The sequence below is a fragment of the Somniosus microcephalus genome, chromosome 11, assembly GCF_052327205.1.
Source record: "Somniosus microcephalus isolate GS21.2 chromosome 11, FLI_Smic_1.0, whole genome shotgun sequence".
Classification (NCBI taxonomy): Eukaryota; Metazoa; Chordata; class Chondrichthyes; order Squaliformes; family Somniosidae; genus Somniosus; species Somniosus microcephalus.
The window spans coordinates 190861127-190881490 of record NC_140997.1 but is presented as its reverse complement, the minus strand read 5'-3'; the positions used below and the strand labels follow the sequence as shown (position 1 = coordinate 190881490).

The 20364-nt window shown below is 47.0% G+C and overlaps 1 protein-coding gene across 1 annotated transcript in view; it reads right to left on the bottom strand.

Annotated features, from left to right (window-relative positions):
* Window positions 1–20364, bottom strand: part of cfap20dc (CFAP20 domain containing) — a 721404-nt gene that overhangs the window by 665765 nt on the left and 35275 nt on the right. Inside the window, exon 3 of the mRNA XM_086001537.1 lies at window positions 16333–16426. Within this exon, the coding sequence (XP_085857663.1) occupies window positions 16333–16426 (94 nt within the window). The remainder of the gene's footprint in view (window positions 1–16332; window positions 16427–20364) is intronic.

Sequence of the window (20364 nt, the reverse complement as noted above, 5' to 3'; positions counted from 1 at the left end):
ATGGTTATTAGTAATAGTAATGGAAGAAACATAGGTTGGGCCTTCACTGGTCAAATTGAAGATACATTAACAAAGTCAAAACCCTAACTTACAAACAACAGATAACTAGCCTGGCAGGGCCATCCTATGTGCCACTGTATGGAATGTTTATGCTTCACCTAATCTAACTGATTAAAAAGACTGTCTCAAAATCTAATGCTGGCTTTCCAGGAAAACAAAACTCATCATTTATACACAGTATTATTCGTGTAAACATAGGTCTGCTCTATCACAATTTTTGTACTGACACAGGCTTCATTAAATCATTGTAGAAGCCTTACTGGAGTCAGGGATAGCCCCAATCACAAATCAATGACCCTGGCTTTCAGGGCTGGTATGGTAGATTGTCACAACCTTCTGTGGCAGTGAAGCACAGGAAAAATGAAGAAAAGTTGGTCTCTAAACCCTGGTGAGTGGGAATCTGTATGTAGGAACCAGATGTCTTCCACGCTGCCTCATTCAAAGAGCCTTGAATAAAGCCACTTCAGTCTCATCATAATGATATCCATAGAATCAGAAATTTACAGCACAGGAGGCCATTTGGCCCATTGTCTCTCTGCTGGATGTAAAAGAGCTATCCAGCCTAAGCCCACTTTCCAGCTCTTGCTCCGTAGCCTTGTAGGTTACGGCACTTCAAGTACATATCCAAGTATTTTTTAAATGCGATGAGGGTTTCTGCCTCTACCACCCTTTCAGGCAGTGAGTTCCAGACCCCCACCACCCTCTGGGTGCAAAAAGTTCTCCTCAACTCCCCTCTAATCCTTCTACCAATTACTTTAAATCTATGCCCCCTGGTTATTGACATCTTTGCTAAGGGAAACAGGTGCTTCCTATCCACTGTATCTAGGCCGCTCAATTTTATACACCTCAATCAAGTCTCCCCTCAGCCTCCTCTGTTCCAAAGAAGACAACCCCAGCCTATCGAATCTTTCCTCATAGCTAAAATTCTCCAGTCCTGGCAACATCCTTGTAAATCTCCTCTGTACCCTCTCCAGTGCAATCACATCTTTCCAGTAATCGGGTGACCAGAGCTGTATGCAGTACTCTAGCTGCGGCCTAACTAGTGTACATGATCCATGTCTCTGAGGCATACAGCAGGGCAGGTATCACTGCAGCCCTGTAGACCATGAGCTTAGTGCCGGGTTTGAGGTCCTGGTCTTCAAACATTCTCTTCCTCAGGCGACCGAAGGCTGCACTGGCACACTGAAGGTGGTTTTGGACTTCGTCGTCGACATCTGCCCTTGTTGACAGTAGGCTCCCGAGGTATGGAAAGTGGTCCACGTTGTCCAAGGCCTTGTCGTGGCTTTTGATAATCGGGGGGCAGCACGGTGTGGCGGGGGCAGGTTGGTAGAGGACATTTGTCTTACGGATGTTTAGTGTAAGGCCCATGCTCTCGTATGCTTCGGTGAAGGTGCTTACGATGGTTTGGAGTTGGACATGGATTATGTACAGCAGGCACCTCAAAGCACTGGAGAGGTACCACCAACGCTGCCTCTGCAAGATCCTGCAAATCCATTGGCAGGATAGGCGCACCAACATCAATGTTCTTGCTCAGGCCAACATCCCCAGCATCGAAGCTCTGACCACGCTCAATCAGCTCCGATGGACGGGTCACATTGTCCGCATGCCCGATACGAGACTCCCAAAACAAGTGCTCTACTCGGAGCTACGGCACGGCAAGAGAGCCCCAGGTGGGCAGAGGAAATGCTTCAAGGACACCCTCAAAGCCTCCTTGAAAAAATGTAACATCCCCACCGACACCTGGGAATCCCTGGCCCAAGACCGCACAAAGTGGAGGAGAAGCATCCGGGAAGGCGCCGAACACCTCGAGTCTCTTCGCCGGGAGCAAGCGGAAGCCAAGCGCAGGCAGCGCAAAGAGCGCACGTCAACCCAAGCACCCCACCCACCCGCCCCTTCAACCACCGTCTGCCCCACCTGTGACAGAGACTGTAGGTCCCGCATTGGACTAATCAGTCACCTGCGAGCTCATTTTTAATGTGGAAGCAAGTCATCCTCGGTTCCGAGGGACTGCCGAAGAAGAAGAAGAACTAGTGTTTTATAGAGTTCAAGCATAACCTCCCTACCCTTGTATTCTATGCTTTGGCTAATAAAGGAAAGTATCCCATACGCCATCTTAACCACTTTGTCTACCTGTCCTGGTATCTTCAGGGATCTGTGGACATGCACACCAAGTTCCCTCTGTTCCTCTACACTTCTCAATATCCTACCAATTATTGTGGTGTATTCTTGCCTTGTTATCCCTCCCCAAAAGCATTACCTCACACTTGTCCAGATTGAATTTCATTGGACACTTCTCTGCCACCTGACCAGTCCATTGATATCGTCCTGCAGTCTACAGCTTTCTTCCTCACTATCAACCACACGGCCAATTTTTGTATCATCTGCAAACTTCTCAATCATGCCCCCTACATTGAAGTCTAAATCATTGATTGAGATATATGTTATATATACATATATACATACACATAGAAACATAGAAGATAGGAGCAGGAGTAGGCCATTCGGCCCCTCGAGCCTGCTCCGCCATTCAATGCGATCATGGCTGATCATCCAAATTCAGTACCCGGTCCCTGCTTTCTCCCCATATCCCTTGATCCCTTTAGCCTTAAGAAATATATCCAACTCCTTCTTGAATATATTTAATGAATTGGCCTCTGCTGCCTTCTGTGGTAGAGAATTCCACAGGTTCACCACTCTCTGGGTGAAGAAATTCCTCCTCATTTCGGTCCTAAATGGCTTACCCCTTATCCTTAGACTGTGACCCCTGGTTCTGGGCTCCCCGACCATCGGGACCATCCTTCCTGCATCTATTGCCATTCAGACAATAATCTGCCTTCCTGTTTTTGACACCAAAGTGGATAACCTCGCATTTATCCACGTTATACTGCATCTGCCATACTTCTGCCCAATCACGCAACCTGTCCAAGTCATCCTGGAGTTTCTCGGCATCCTCCTCACAGCACACACGCCCACCCAGCTTTGTGTCGTCTGCAAACTTGGAGATATTACATCTAGTTCCCTTGTCTAGATCATTAATATATATTGTGAATAGCTGGGGTCCAAGGACCGATCCCTGCGGTACCCCAACTGCCTGCCACTCGGAAAAAGACCCGTTTATTCCAACTCTTTGCTTTCTGTCTGCCAACCAGTTCTCTATCCAAGTCAATACCTTGCCCCCAATCCCATGTGCCTTAACTTTACACGCTAATCTCTTATGCGGGACCTTATCGAAAGCCTTTTGAAAGTCCAAATACACCACATCCACTGGTTCTCCCTTATCTATTTTACCAGTTACAACCTCAAAAAATTCCAGTAGATTAGTCACACACCACAAAAAGCAAGGGACCTAGTACTGAGCCCTGCTGAACCCCACTGGAAACAGCCTTCCCGTCACAGAAACACCCGTCAACCATTACCCTTTGCCAATTTTGGATCCAACTTGACACTTTCCCTTGGATCCCATGGGCTTTTACCATGTCCCTAGATCAAAACTGTGCTTTCTGCAGAGCTGAATAAACAGTATAAAAATCCTGACAGACCCTCACAAACTTCTACCTTATCATTCAACTCACCATGAGCAGTGCCACAAAGTCTAACAGTTGCAATATAAAAGTTAAAAATAAATCTTGTGTCATATTTTACTTTTTAAATGCATGCCCAGCTATCCATTGTAACAAGATGATTACTATTAGACCATTTTTCAAATCAATATTTTACAACTCCATAGCAACCAAGAATGAAGCTGAATTGAACTTCATTAACTAAATATACACACATTTCTCATTTTGGTTGTTTTGGTGGCTAAATCTTTAGATGTTCAGCTTCAACTATCTGTGTGGACTTCACTGTTAAAAAAAACTTCAAGAAACTAGTACAATTTCAGAGTATGCTGATCCTCAATTCATATCACCAACATGTTTTGCAGTGGGCATTCACGACAGTAAGCACCTTGTGCAATTTGGTTTGTTTGTACATAGCACATTGTATGTAGCAGCTCATGTACCATACAGGACAGCGAAGTCATCAAGAAAATATACAAGCTGTTGTGGGGGACTACGGTCTCCCACGTAAAGAAATAGGCAACACAGCGAGCTACAAGAAATAGGTCTTTACTCCAACTCTCACAATACAGTACTGAATTCGTGAAGCCCGCAAACCTGTGATGACTCATGGATTGGTCACCTGCTGGAACCTGATTGGTTTTCCTTCTCTCAGCAGCAGGTAAGTCTGAACGTGCCTTATTCCTCTCAGCTTGCATCTGTCTTGCCGGGGGGGGGGGGGGGGGGGGGGGGGGAGGGGAATACAGCAGTTAAAAGGGGATTATACAGGTTTATCTACATACACACAGTGTTTCCCCAATGTGGCAACGCCACATACGCCCCCCCCCAGAATCCTCGTTAACTGTAAAAGTCAGTCTCTGCGGAGGTTTGACCAAGCGGCCGTAGCGGCTGCAGCCGCCATCTGGCGTGTGAGGAGGGCTGTCTGGGAGGTCGGCCGGTTGGTTCGTCGGCTGGTCTGGCGGCTGGTCTGCCGGTGGGCTGGCTGGACGGGCTGCCGGCGAAGGTGGGGCGGCGGCCGGGAAGTAAGGTTCTGGCGTGTCTTGGTCCTCTTGTGGGGCCGCCGCCAACGCGGGAGGTCTGCCCCGCCGTGGGGGAAGAGCCGGCCGAAACGGGATGCTGAGGTCCAGGTGCGCCGGTTTGAGGCGGTCTACTGAAATAAGGTCCGGCTTCCCGCCGACGTCGATAAGAAAAGCTTTGTCCCCCGTCTCCAATACTGGGAAGGGGTCGATGTATGGTGCCTGCAGCGGGCCTCTGTGCGCGTCCCGGCGCATGAAGGCGAACTCCGCATGTCGTACGTCTCAAGGCACGTAGGACGGCTGCGGGCCGTGTTGCGAAGTGGGCACTGGACGGAATTGCTGGGCCGCGTCCTGGTGCAGGGAAAGCTGTCTGGCGGCCGACCACGGCTCCGTTGTCAGGGGGAGGAAGTCGCCTGGTACTCTGAGCGGTTGGCCGTAGACCATCTCGGCCGCGGAGGCGCGGAGGTCCTCTTTGGGCGCGGTGCGCAATCCCAGGAGAACCCAGGGTAGTTTGTCGATCCAGCTGGTGTCGGCCAGGCTGGCGCGGAGGGAGGCTTTCAAAGAACGATGAAAACGCTGCAGAGCCCGTTGGCCTGCGGGTGGTAGGCTGTTGTCCTGTGCAACTTGGTGCCAAGGCCGGCGGTGATGGCATTCCACAAGTGGGAGGTGAACTGGGGGCCTCTGTCCGAGGATATGTCGGTCGGCACGCCGAACCGGGCCACCCATGTCGAGACGAATGCTCGCGCGACGTCGGTCGTGGTGGTGGAGGCGAGGGGAACCACCTCGGGCCATCTGGTGGTGCGGTCGACGATCGTGAGGTGTGTATAACCGTGCGACGGCGGCAAGGGGCCTACCAGATCGACGTGGACGTGGTCGAAACGCCTCTCGGGCACCGGGAAACACTCCAATGGCGCCTTGGTGTGCTGCTGGACCTTAGCGCGCTGACACGCCACGCATGTGTTGGTCCAGTCTCTCACATCCTTGTGGAGTCCAGGCCAGATGAACTTGGCGGACATAAGTTTCTGAGACGCAGGCATCCCTGGATGTGAGAGGCCGTGGATGATGTCAAAAACTCGCTTGCGCCAGGCGGATGGGACGACCGGCCTAGGCGAGGGGACTGAGACGTCGCACAGGAGGGTTGTGCCGGCTGCGTGGAAGTGGATGTCGGCCAGGGTGAGGCTGGTAGTTGACGTCCTGAGGGCCTGGATCTCCGCGTCGGCGGCCTGGTCTCTCGCCATGCTGGCGTAGTCGACGCCCAGGTGCACTGCGCGGAGCGAGGGTCTTCAGAGGCAGTCGGCCACCAAATTGTCCTTGCCGGCGACGTGGCGGATGTCCGTGGTGAACTCCGAGAAGAAGTTGAGTTGGCGCTGTTGGCGCGCGGACCAGGGTTCGGTTACTTTGGCCATGGCGAAAGTGAGCGGCTTGTGGTCCACGAATGCGGTGAACGGCCGGCCTTCCAGGAGGAAACGGAAATGCCGGATTGCCAGGAACAGGGCCAGGAGCTCTGTCGAACGTGCTGTAAGCCTGCTCGTTCTTGCGCAGCTGTCGGCTGAAAAATGCCAGTGGCTGCCACGCGCCTTCGACCCACTGTTGCTGGACGCCGCAATCAGAGGTGTCCGTGGTGAGGGCGGTCTTGGCGCCCGGGATGGGGTGGGCCAGTAGTGTGGCGTTGGCCAAGGTGCTTTTGGTCTGGTGGAAGGCTGTCGCCATCTCGCTGGACCAGGGGAGTTGCTCTTTACCCGTTTTGCCCCTGGTGGCTTCGTAGAGGGGGCGCATGAGTGCGGCGGCCTTGGGCACGAACCGGTGATAGAAATTGACCATCCCCAAAAATTCCTGCAGCGCCTTGACCGAGGTGGACTGGGGAAAGTCCGCCACCGCCTGCACCTTGGAAGGTAGGGGAATGACTCCCCTTGGCGAGATTCTGTGGCCGAGAAAGTCAATTTGGGCTGCTCCGAACTGGCATTTGGCCGGGTTGACAATTAGCCCGTGTTGGCTGAGGTGCTGGAAAAGGGAGCGCAAATGCGCGATGTGCTCGGCCTTGCTGGTGCTGGCCACGAGGATATCGTCCAGATAGACGAACAAGAAGCTCAGGTCCCGTAGGACGGAGTCAATGAGCCGTTGGAAGGCCTGTGCGGCGTTCTTAAGCCCGAAGGGCATGCGCAGGAACTCGAGCAGTCCGAAGGGGGTGATGACCGCCGTCTTCTGGACGTCTGCGTGGTGGACGGGGACCTGATGGTAGCCGCGAATCAGGTCGACCTTGGAAAAGACGGACTTTCCTGCTAGGTGTGCAGAGAAGTCTTGGATGTGCGGAATGGGATATCTATCGGGCATGGTGGCGTCGTTGAGCCGTCTGTAGTCGCCGCAGGGACGCCAGCCACCACCCGGCTTGGGCACAATATGGAGGGGGGACGACCAAGGGCTGTTCGAGCGGCGGATGATGCCCAGTTTTTCCATCGTGGCGAATTCTTCCTTGGCCACCGCCATCTTGGCTGGGTCCAGGCGTCTGGCTCAAGCGAACACTGGTGGTCCCGTAGTGGCGATGTGGTGCTCGACCCCATGCTTGGCTGCCGCGGCTGAGAAGGTCGGTTGTGTGAGCTTCGGGAAATCTGCGAGTAGGCGGGCGTAGTCGTCATGCGCCGGGGCGGAGCAGGACCCGACGAGGGCCGGGCTGTTGCTCTGCTGGCAGGCCAGTGAAGCGAAAGTTGCTGCGTCGATCAGGCGCCTGTCGCGGACGTCGACCAGGAGTCCATGGGCGCAAAGAAAATCGGCGCCCAGCAAGGGATGTGCCACCGAGGCCGTCACGAAATCCCACATAAATCGCTGGCCGTTGAAACAAACCTTGGCCCGTCGCTTTCCGAAAGTAGCGATGGCTGCGCCATTTGCCGCCACGAGGGGTGGGCCGCTGCGGCCTGCCTGGATGTCAAGCTGGGAGGCAGGAATTATGCTGCATTGGGCTCCGGTGTCGCAAAGGAATCTGCGCCCTGAAAGAGAGTCGGTTATGTACAGCAGTTTACCTGCGGTGCCGATGGCCATCGTGGCAGCGGGGGTGCGGTTGAGCGGGCCTAGGCAGCGGCGCGGAGCTGGTGCGTTGGGCCGGGCGGCCATCTTGGTTTGATCGAAAAAGCAGGGTGCTCTGCAGCGTTGGGCCTTGTGGCCGAAACGCGTATGGTAGTAGCATAGTTCTGCGGCCTGGCGTGGCGGCGCGCGCTCGGTGGTGTCGGGGAGCCTCGCGGCTGCACAGCCGAGTTGGGCGACGGCGAAGACTTTGTCCGCGGCGGCTGCCAGTTGTACGCAGTCCGTGATCGGGGACCCCGCGAGGGCAGTCTGTACCTGCTAAGGAAGCAGGCTGAGGAAAAGGGCCCGAAACAAGAAGTACTGCGGTTCAGAGCCCAGGAGCGCAAGCATCCGGCTCATCAACTGGGTCGGGGTAGAATCGCCGAGGCCTCATAGTGAGAGAAGCCTGCGGGCCCTCTCCTCCCCGGACAGGCCGTAAGCCTGCAGCAAGCGGCCCTTAATGGTTGAGTACTTGCCGGTCTGTGGTGGGTTCCCCAGCAGGTCGAGAACTTCAGCGGCGGTAGAGCTTGCTAGTGCTGAGACTACGTGGAGGTACCTTTCTTCATTGTCTTGAACCCTGCGAAGGGTGACTTGGGCCTCCGAGTGCACGAACCAAGCTGGTGCTTGGTGTTCCCAGAAGGTGGGGAGCTTCAAGGATGCGGCGCCGGCCGACATCAGGCTGCTGCTGGTTGCCATCGGGTTGTTGCTGGCCTCTGTAGGGCTGCGTGAGTCGGGGGCTTCGGCCGCCGACATTTGGGGCCTAAAGAAATAGGCAACACAGCGAGCTACAAGAAATAGGTCTTTACTCCAACTCTCACAATACAGTACTGAATTCGTGAAGCCCGCGAACCTGTGATGACTCACAGATTGGTCACCTGCTGGAACCTGATTGGTTTTCCTTCTCTCAGCAGCAGGCAAGTCTGAACGTGCCTTATTCCTCTCAGCTTGCAACTGTCTTGCGGGGGGAGGGGAATACAGCAGTTAAAAGGGGATTATACAGGTTTATCTACATACACACAGTGTTTCCCCAATGTGGCAACGCCACACAGTGTTGGATTATTTTACATTAAGAAATGGACAGAAAGAAAACAGTCAAAAAAGATAGAGACACTCTTTCAGAGATGTGCATTTTCAGAACTTGCAAGACCCAGACTAATTGATTCTTGTTTATAATCATTTACAACTTCAATAATGATGGTTGCTTAAACATCTCCTATACAAGCAGATGTGCAATTAACCAGAAATATGGAAACTCGAGTATATAGCTGCATGAAAATATCAACAATCACAGTAAAAATAAGTAAAAATCACCAATAAAGAGGTGATACTATTGTAGCAGAAAAAAATCAAAACTTCAAAGTACTGAAAATAAGCGTGAAGTAGCAATAAATTTGAGGAAATAACAATGTTACAAGAGATCATTCAAGAACAATTTCAAGTTCAGAGGAAAAAGTGGCCTTAAGAAATAATGATTACTGACAGCTTTCCGCTAACAGAAGCACTGAGTTAATAGCTTATACTATAGATTATTTGCAAGGCCCACTGGAGATATCCAATGGTCATAAAATAATACTTGACAAGCTTTGTATGCAAAAGCTCAGCACCAAGTGGGTTAGACTTAAAATAACAGATCCCTATTTTATATGGGATTTAATCTTAGATAATGGCCCGGAATTTGCAGTCGGCAGCGAAGTGACGCCGCTCGCCACTGACCTTGAAGAAAGCTGCCCACAAAGATCTAGCGATCTCTATGGTGTGAATTTCAGCTCTCCCAACCTTGGTTTGCTGAAATATTATAAACAAACTTAAAACATTTTTTTAAACCATGTAATTCTTAATCATATTAATGGAAAAGTTTGACATTCCACAAATATAAAATTAGTTTTTCAGGGCCTGAACAGTTGTTCAGCAGTCAGTGACTAGTGGGGTACAGCAAGGATCGGTCCTAGGACCCCAGCTGTTCACAATATATATTAATGATCTGGACGAGGGAATTGGATGTAATATCTCCACATTTGCAGATGACACAAAGCTGGGTGGGAGGGTATGCTGTGAGGAGGAGGTCCTGAAACTCCAGTACAATTTGGGCAGGTTAGGTGATTGGGCAGAAACATGGCAAATGCACTATAATGTGGATAAATGTGAGGTTATCTACTTTGGTGGCAAAAACAGGAAGGCAGATTATTATTTGAACGGCAATAGATTGGGAGAAGGGGAAGTGCAAAGAGACCTGGGTGTTCTTGTGCACCAGTCGCTGAAGGTAAGCATGCAGGTGCAGCAGGCGGTTAAGAAGGCAAATGGAATGTTGGCCTTCGTAGCAAGAGGGTTCGAGTACAGGAACAAGGATGTCTTGCTACAGTTGTACAGGGCCTTGGTGAGACCGCACCTTGAGTATTGTGTGCAGTTTTGGTCGCCTTATCTGAGGAAGGACGTTCTTGCCATGGAAGGAGTGCAGCGAAGATTCACCAGGCTGATACCTGGGATGGCAGGAATGATGTATGAGGAGAGATTGTGTCGATTGGGCTTATGCTCACTGGAGTTTAGAAGATTGAGAGGGGATCTCATCGAAACCTATAAAATTCTGTCAGGCCTGGACAGACTAGATGCTGGAATGATGTTTCCGATGGTCGGGGAGTCCAGAACCAGGGGTCATAGTCTAAGGATAAGGGGTAGGCCATTTAGGACTGAAATGAGGAGGAATTTCTTCACCCAGAGAGTGGTGAACCTGTGGAATTCTCTGCCACAGAGGGCGGTGGAGGCCAGTTCATTAAATATATTCAAGAAAGAGTTGGATATATTTCTTAAGGCTAAAGGGATCAAGGGATATGGGGAGAAGGCAGGGACAGGGTACTGAATTTGGATGATCAGCCATGATCTCATTGAATGGCGGAGCAGGCTCGAAGGGCCGAATGGCCTACTCCTGTTCCTATCTTCTATGCTAATACGCCATTAAAAACCCAGTTATACCTCTTTCAACAAGGCTTAACTTTTTCAGCAGTTTGGGGTGGGGGGGGTGGGGGGAGGGTTTAAACAGCTGTATTCCAGCGTAACAGGGGATATTTTCGTACTTCAGTGCAATTTGAATTGATTGCCGGCTCTGGGGAGCTCCACAGCGCAACCTGCAGCGGGAGCAGGGAATGACTGACCGCAACTTCTGGATTTCCCCATTTATCTGCGTACGCGCTAAATTCTTCCGTTGCTGTCAGTCAGTTTCAGGGGGGTATTGACGACGAATGCGCAGTTTTGCTGACATTACCACCACAAAATCCAGGTCAATGTATTTTATGGTCAGCAGACTGCAGTAACCAGGGTGGCAAAAGTCATGAGACTTTTCCTCTTAGTGGGTTTTAATGCACTATTCTCTTGAGTTTGCTGTACCAACCACCCTTTCTTCAGATAAATGATGCTGTTGATGGCATAATGTACCACTCATTAAAGGAATGGAGAACTGGGAAATGAAGACTGCAAGATTTTAAGCAAATCTCTTAATTTTTATAGAATTGTTGATGATCTTTCAACTCATTGGTCTTGCTATGGCCATGACAAGAGTGAATAAGATACTGTTTTTTTGTATTATTACTATTTATCAATCCCCCATTCCACTGAATTCCTCCATCTCTGTAGCGAAGTTCTGAATGGGGGCAGGGGAGGAGGGGCGGTAAAAACGAAAATCAGAGCAAGTGTCGTCACTTGGCTATTATCTGAATCTCCAGCTACCAGTTCAAGCACAGCGCTATCAGGAGGCCTAAAAATGAGGTAGCACACCTGATCACAGCAAGAGTCACATGAATATAAAGACCTGAGGGGGAACCAAAAAAACACGCTGCAAGGAATTAGGGGGTGCCATGCTCATAAAAAAAGTTTTTAAAAATATAAAAAATATTAAATAAATACTCGTTCAACCCTGAATATTTACTAAATCCCTTTAAAAATTAAAAATGAAAGTTAAAACAAGATATTGTATTATGGATAAAGGATTGATGTCACTGCAATGTACAAAATGTATTAAATCAGACAAGTTGGACATTAATGTTTCATCAGATAAAATCCAAAATATTGAAATGGAAACAACTTAAAAACATTAATCTTTTATCTGAAAGTGGTTAGCTAATGTGTAACAGGATAGTATTTTCCCTTAAATAAATAACAGAAAATGCTGGAAATACTCAGCAGGTCAGACAACATCTGTGAAGAGAGAAACAAAATTAACATTTTAGGTCGATGACCTTTTGGCCTTCTGATGAAAGGTCATTGACCTGAAACGTTGACTCTCTTTCTCTCTCCACAGATGCAGCCTGACCTGCTGAGTATTTCCAGCATTTTCTGTTTTTATTTCAGATTTCCAGCATCCACAATATTTTGCATTAGTATTTTCCCTTACCATGAATAATTAAGTTCCCTATAATCTCTTTATTAAAGTCAATTCTAAAATGAATCCCACATTATTGTCTATTAAATTCTCCACTGGTCCCCATTATCTCTATATCCCCAATCAAAATACCAGATGGGATCTTCCAGTTCCTGAGATTTGAGGTGAATGAAGCAGAGAGACAGCTTTGCATGCCTTTGGAAACAAATGTGATGCCAATTGAGTGAGCGTCCTGGTGTTATCAGGTCATCAGAGGGGTATCACTCTTGCCACCAACTCAGAAGGTTCTGGGTTCAACCCACACTGCAAAACTTGCAGCACATAAGCTCGACTGTCACTCCAGTGCAGTACTGAAGGGGTACTACATTGTCATAGCCACCATCCTTCAGTTGAGACATTGAACCAAGGCCTTTCAAAAGAATGGACAGTTCTTTTAATATCCTTACCAACATTCTGCCGTAAACCACAACCACCAAGAACAAATTAACTGATCATTAATCTCATTGCTGTTCGTGAGATCTTTGTGTACAAAAGGACTTCTGGATTTGCCTTTATAACTACAGTCATTTCACTTGAATAAATAATTGTGCATTTTTTCCTTTACATCTCTGAAGAACCTTATATTGTGTGAAGACTTTTTTTTCTACATTAAAAGGGACTTCATATATTTAAAACAACGATTTGAATTTATAAAGTGCTAAGGCACAAGATGTGATAAGGCATTATTTAAACACAAGTCGTTCTTATTTCATAATTTATGCTACTACTGTGCTGAATTATTACAATGATGATCTATTAGCATCTTTGTGAAGTATCATGGGAAGTTCCTCATATACTATTGGCTGCATAGAGTATGGGAAACAGCATTTTGTAAATCCAAGATTGAGAAAGTTAGTAGTGACTTAGAAGAGCTCTAAGTTTGGGGATAGTAATTAGTTACATGCAACTTTTTTCACTAAAAGAGCATCATTTAAAAAATAATAAACAAATGTGCTCCCAGTTGGTAGTTATTTAGAAGATATGTGAATCAGTCCCTACAAGGAGAGCTAAACACACCAATTGGTGGGGATAATTCAGTACACCTAGTTTGTGACAGTAGGAAGTGTAAATAGTGACGGTAAGAAATCAGCAGCAGGCAGCACAAGACAAGAGAGAGAAATAGGGGAAACATGAAGTAGGAAATCCTCCACCCACCCATTCCATGTATTAGAATCAGCCTTACTCCTGCACCAAAGTTGGAAACCCACCCGGACAGCAATGGGTCACCAACTAACTGCAGAAACAAGCAGCCATTGTGATAGAAGCAATTAGAACATAGGTAAGAATGTTCCAAATGGAAGAATTTTTGACACTGGGAATGGGTGGAAGAGTTAGGTAATGTATGAGTTTTGCCAAATTAAAACCAAGGAAAACGCCCCACCCCCTTCATTGTTGCCAGCCATGCAGCTGTGTGTATATTTTGTGGTGTAATTGGTCAGGCTTTTTATGAAAGGTCTAATATACACACAGCTATACATATAATGAGCTAGTCAAATGTACAAGATAATAAATAGCAAGCTTGAAGAAGTAAACCTCACTCAATATTGACCCTTTATCACATGATCGCAAATCTCAGGTTTCAGGTAAAAGTTTAAAAATCCTTCAGATGTTTATGAAGCACTGGGGATACCTAATTACCAAGATTCACTATTAACTACTGAATAAGAAACCAACATGAACATTCACATGTGGTATAAGTTGGAATGAATAGCTTATATTCCAGTATTTAATAAAAATAGTTGTTGTATTCTTGGTGGTAGGTCCATGGAATATGCTGCCCCAAAAAGCTGTAGAAGCTACATCATTACATAAATTTAAAACAGAAATAGACAGTTTCCTAGAAGTAAAGGGAATTAAGGGTTACGGGGAGCGGGCAGGAAATTGGACATGAGTCTAGGTTCGGATCGGACATGGCCCTGTGGGTAGCGGAGCGGGCCCAGGGGCCGTGTAGCCTGATCCTGCTCCTATTTCATGTGTCTAATTCTGTTAGATTCAGGAGATGGTTCTGTGATAGTAGATTGGCGGTTAGGATCAGATCAGCCATGATCTTATTGAATGGCGGAGCAGGCTCGAGGGGCCGATTGGCCTACTCCTGCTCCTATTTCTTATGTTCTTATGTTCTTATCTTATGTTCTTATCTTATGTTCTTATCTTATGTTCTTGTTCAAAACACAGGAAGACATTAATAAACTTGCAGAATGGGTGTGTAATTGGCAAATGCAATATAGATAAGTGTGAGGTAGTACATTTTAGTAGTAAGAATAAGGAGGCCACATGCTCCTTGGAAAATAAATGTCTAAATGGGATAGAGGAACAGAGGGATCTGAGGGTACAGCTACACAAATTAAAAGTAGCAACGCAGGTTAATAAAGCCATAAAAAAAGCAAATAAAGCACGGGGTTCATTTCTCGAGGGATAGAATTGAAAAGCAGAGAAGTTATGTTAACCTTGTATAGAACTTTGGTTGGACCACATTTGGAGTACCGTGAACAGTTCTAGTCTCCATATTATAAAAAGGATATAGAGGCACTGGAGGTGTAAAAAAGATTTACCAGAATGATACCAGAACTGAAAGGTTATAACCTATGAGGAAAGATTGAACAGGCTGGGGTCTTTTCTGTAGAAAAAAAGACTGAGGGGTGACCTGATATAAGTCTTTGAGATTATGAAAGAGTTTGATAGGGTAGACATAGAGAAGATGTTTCCACTTGCGGGCGAGGCCAGGACTAGGGGCCATCAATATAAGATCATCACTAACAAATCCAATAGGTAATTCAGGAGAAACTTCTTTACCCAGAGAGTGGTTAGAATGTGGAACTCGTTGTAAGGAGTAGTTGAGACAAATAGCTTAAAAGCATTCAACAAGAAGCTAGATAAGCACATGACGGAGAAAGGAATAGAAGGAAATGTTGATGGGTTTTGATGAAGAGGGGTGGGAGGAGGCTCGTGTGGAGCATAAACATCGGCACAGACCAGTTAGGCCGAATGGTCTGTTCCTGTGCTTGTAATACTTTGTAAATATAACCAGCAGTTTAATTGGTACTGTTATATGCAAGGTTGTTTTAAATGGAGTAGCAGATTGTTTGACCTATACATCAACAGTGGTAGACGTATACAAATTAGGTTGACAAATGGCTAACACAAAGTCCAGCTAAATTAAATTACCATTTCAAAAGTATTTTTTATTTCCCCCCCTTTTCCCACTGCCTATAAGACCACTGATGACACATATTTCTTTAATTACAGTCAATATTGTCTTAGAAATGCCTTCTGCAGTTAGCCTATTTCCTGCCAGCTGTTCTTCTCTAATCCACTATTACAAAACATAGAAACATAGAAAAATAGGAGCAGGAGTAGGCCATTCAGCCCTTCGAGCCTGCTCCACCATTCAATATGATCATGGCTGATCCTCTATCTCAATACCATATTCCTGCTCTCTCCCCATACCCCTTGATGCCTTGTGTCGAGAAAGCACTGCATCTACCTACCAAGAGTAAGCAAAGCACTCTAGGTTGAGGAGATTGAATATAAATCTTAACACAGCACAAGCGCAGGTTCAATTTCTCCAATTATTCCGAATTCCGATCACAGCTGTTTCAGTGTGTGGAGGTCCTTAGCAACTCAACGCACTTGCCCACGGGAAACCCAAAAAATAGGACAGGTTTGTCTTGGGGTTTGCTCTCATGTAACCCCAAGCAGGTGACTCAGAGCTTCATTAGTAGAATTTCTAACCAATGAGGTCAAGATGACTTGTAAAAAATAATTAGTGACATTTCTTTTGGGGAAAACGATGCAAACAAATAAGGATGGCAAATTAATAATTTATAACATTTTATAAAATATAGATATTGCACTATTTCCCTACTTCTTAAAAATGTTGTTATCTCTGCAAACAGCATGTTCAGATACAGACACGTAAATGCTTGTATAATTTTTCACATATCAAATGCCAATAGTTCTCCTTCATTAACTTGGCCATAAACCCTTTGTTCTTCATTACCAAGGACCTTCCTCCTATGTAGCCTGCTCATCCTGCTGCACTGCAGATAACATCTCGAACAGAAAGTGAAGTACCTTGCACATATTATACACCATAACAGATGGTCAGGGATAAGTACAGAAGTCTATGACTTCGCCCACTAGTTCCAAGCTTGTACCTTGATTGTTATTCTGTATGAATCATGTGCAAGCAATAACAAACAGGTCACTTTAAACGAGCTGCTCCGTTACTTACGTGTCTGCTTGCTGTCCTTAGGCAATTGCATCTTGTTTCTCTGACTGCTACCTTCCAGTATATAAACGTAGCTCTTCACTTCTTTATCAAAAACCTGAAACAACAAATTGCACTTGAGATACAGAAAGAGGGAAGTTAAAGCATTCTGAATATGCTCATTGAACTTCTACTAAAAAAAAAAATTCTGGAGCGCAACAGGAAAAAGCAACACCAAAGTTAATAGATTAGTAAAAGCCATGCTCAATATGCTGCTGCCATCTGTAAAAACCGATAACATGATAACTTTGAAATAATTCCGTTTCTCAGAAACATATGGCTTACACAGGCAAATGGATTATGGCTTTCCTCCAACCTTAAATTGAAAAACCTAGAGGCTATTATACCACTTGGTGAGTTTTCTCCAACTCAAATTTACATATCTGTTAAAGTACCAACACCAGAAGTTGGGATGGAAAAGGAGTTAAATCTACAATTCAAAAGCCTTGCAATGCTTATTACCCCAGTCACCCACTATCATGTATATCATCAATAATGCTCCCATATCCAAGTATCTCCCCAAGCATATTGCAGTATTTGGAAGACCACACCTGTACTATAACGCCACAAAGTTGTCAGAGCTTCTGACTGCATCAACAGCAAGCCTTGTAGAAACATCACTGGAAGTCACTGTATCACGTTTAAAAATCTTGTGTCCAACACATCCTGCTGCTTCAAATATTCTAAACGCATCACCTCCGTAGGATTAATATTGCGACTGACTGAAATGAGGATTTATTTATTTAATCATGAACCAAATGCCCACTTAACTAAATGTGAATAAATCAAACCTGTTTGATTTAGTCGTGAAGTAACAATGAGGAATGAATAAGTAACAGAAAAGAGAGCAATCAAATTGCTCACATTTGTTTTTGGTAACTACCAATCTCTGGCAACAAACAGAAAGTGACTAATCAAATCACTCCAAACATTTGTAAGAAAGAAAATGGTAAATTTTTCCAGATGAAAATTTACCGGTAGAACACTTATAACATAAGAAACCCTTAAAAATTAACAGTTCTGAATGAAATACTTATTCTTACTTAGAGTTGTCTTGCACAGTGGTATAAATCCACACCTTTATGTTGTTACTGTATTCAGGGACCTGGGCTAATTTTTTTTAATATTCGTTTATGGGATGTGGGCATCACTGGCAAGGCCAGCATTTATTGCCCATCCCCAATTGCCCTTGAGAAGGTGGTGGTGAGCCACCTTCTTGAACCGCTGCAGTCCGTGTGGTGAAGGTACTCTCAGTGCTGTTAGGTAGGAAGTTCCAGGATTTTGACCCAGCGACGATGAAGGATCAGCGATATACTTCCAAGTCAAGATGGTGTGTGATCTGGAGGGGAACGTGGAGATGGTGGTGTTCCCATGCGCCTGCTTCCCTTGTCCTTCTAGGTGGAAGAGGTCGTGGGTTTGGGAGGTGCTGCTGAAGAAGCCTTGGCGAGTTGCTGCAATGCATCTTGTAGATGGTACACACTGCAGCCACGGTATGCCGGTGGTGGAGGGAGTGAAGGTGGTGGATGGGGTGCCAATCAAGCGAGCTGCTTTGTCCTGGATGGTGTCGAGCTTCTTGTGTTGTTGGAGCTGCACTCATCCAGGAAAGTGGAGAGTATTCCATCACACTCCTTACTTGTGCCTTGTAGATGGTGGAAAGGCTTTGGGGAGTCAGGAGACGAGACACTCGCTGCAGAATACTTAGCCTCTGACCTGCTCTTGTTGCCACAGTATTTATGTGGCTGGTCCAGTTAAGTTTCTGGTCAATGGTGACCCCCCAGGATGTTGATGGTGGGGGATTCGGCAATAGTAATGCCGTTGAATGTCAAGGGGAGGTGGTTAGACTCTCGCTTGTTGGAGATAGTCATTACCTGGCACTTCTGTGGCGTGAATATTACCTGCCACTTATCAGCCCAAGCCTGAATGTCATCCAGGTCTTGTTGCATGCGGGCATGGACTGCTTCATTATCTGAGGAGTTGTGAATGGCACTGAACACTGTGCAGTCATCAGCGAACATCCCCATTTCTGACCTTATGTTGGAGAGAAGGTCATTGATGAAGGAGCTGAAGATGGTTGGGCCTAGGACACTGCCCTGAGGAACTGCTGCAGCGATGTCCTGGGGCTGTGACCCACGAACAAGTAGCTGATGGCTGAGAATAGATCAGGAGTGGGTTGGGCCACATTCTCCTGAACTCACCTCCCCCTTAATTTACAAGGACCCCTTCAGGGCGGCCGGACCTTGATCCTTGCAGAATGTTGCTAGGTCCTGGAGCCTCACTCCCATTACTCAGGCACCAGAACCTCCTTTCAATGCTCTCAAACCCTGTCCCCCCCCCCCGCCATCTACTGCTCCCATGTTGAGGCTTCAGGTCTTCCCCAGTAAATCTAGACCCATTACCTCACTTCCCACATACCGGGACACTAGCCCAGTACTGACTGACTAACTCTCCCCAGTACTCTGACCTTGAGACACCCACCTCACTTCCCACACTGACACCATATCTATGGAGTGCCCCCCTGCAAGACTCCAACATCTCTCCTCAGTTCTGTCAGGACACAGATCTTCTCCAAAGCTCCAGACCTCAGGACCATTGCCCCCACCCCAAGTTCTGACACGCCCTAGATCTCTTTTGGTGCATAAACTCCCCAAATGGGCCCCACCCAAAGACCTCCAGCACCAAAACAAACCCTGGGAGCCTCCCCTACCAAGCTCCCACATTCATTGCTGCCAAACATCAAACACACCATCTACAATTGTGGAATGCTCCAAAATCACTCAATGCTGCCAAAGCCCAGCGCCCGTATAACTTGTGAAGAACCCCAGAATCATAATCATAATCAACTTTATTGTCATTGTTAGTGCACAAGTGCAGTACAACGAAATGTAGGCTTGCGGCTCCAGAGAGTGTACATTTAGATTAAGACATTTAAACATTCAACATACATTTGGCTTGTAATACATTAACATAAACATAACCATAATAAAGTGCATTGGCAGATGTGCAGGCTGATGTAAGAAAAAGGAGTCTTACCATCAAGTAACTTTAAAGTAAGCTTTAAGTAACTTATAAACACACTATATACAAGAGAGGTCTTTACCATGCCTCTGGTAGAAGCCTCTTACAATACTGAACAGACCAGTATTTATACCAGTCCAACAGGAAGTGACATATGACAGGAAGTGAGGCATGTACACAGTTCATAGTTCACAGTTCACAGGAAGTGATGACATAACTTCCCGGAAGTTATTATTATTATCACATTCTTCCCTCCTGCAGGATTAGGAGGCTGTGGTCTACCTTTTGGTCCGCAGCTGCCGAACAAGGAAGAGTCGCACCCGTTTGGATTCCCATCGTAGAGGGTCGCTGGTCCGCTTACATGCGGTTGGCCATTGGTCAGAGTCTGTGTGGCCTGGATTGCCCTGTGAAGGGTCGGGGAGATCATGGCTTCGAGTACGAGCCCCAATAGGTTCAAAGTCAGACTGCCTCTGTTCAGAGGGAGGTGCAGAGCTGGTCTGTGGCTGATCAGTACTTTCATGCGCGGTACTGGGAGGGTCGCAACCTTGAGTACAGGGTTCTACCGGCACCAAGCTAGTTGGTGTCCGATCAGGATCCTGGAGAGGGGTGCCTGATCGGTCCCAAGAGTTTCCTGGTGAAATGCCATCGCCCGATGTCCCACTAGGTCCTGGTGGGCAGGGAGCCAGATCCCGTAATGATACGATATTCCGACGGCCGAGAATCTACCGTATGTTTGCATAGGTGGGGTTGGCATCGGTTAGTTCGACCTTGTCTACGAGAGGGTCATTTTTAGACGTCCGAACGTATCTTCGGAGTAATACAGGTCCAGGAGTAGTTAGCCATGACGGGAGTGATGTCCCATGAGATGAGCGACGCTGGAATCCAAAGAACCACTCATGAGGTGTAATATTTGTGGCTGTAGAAAGCAGGGACCGTATAGAGTGCAATGCATCCGGAAGCACTGTTTCCCATTGCTGGTCT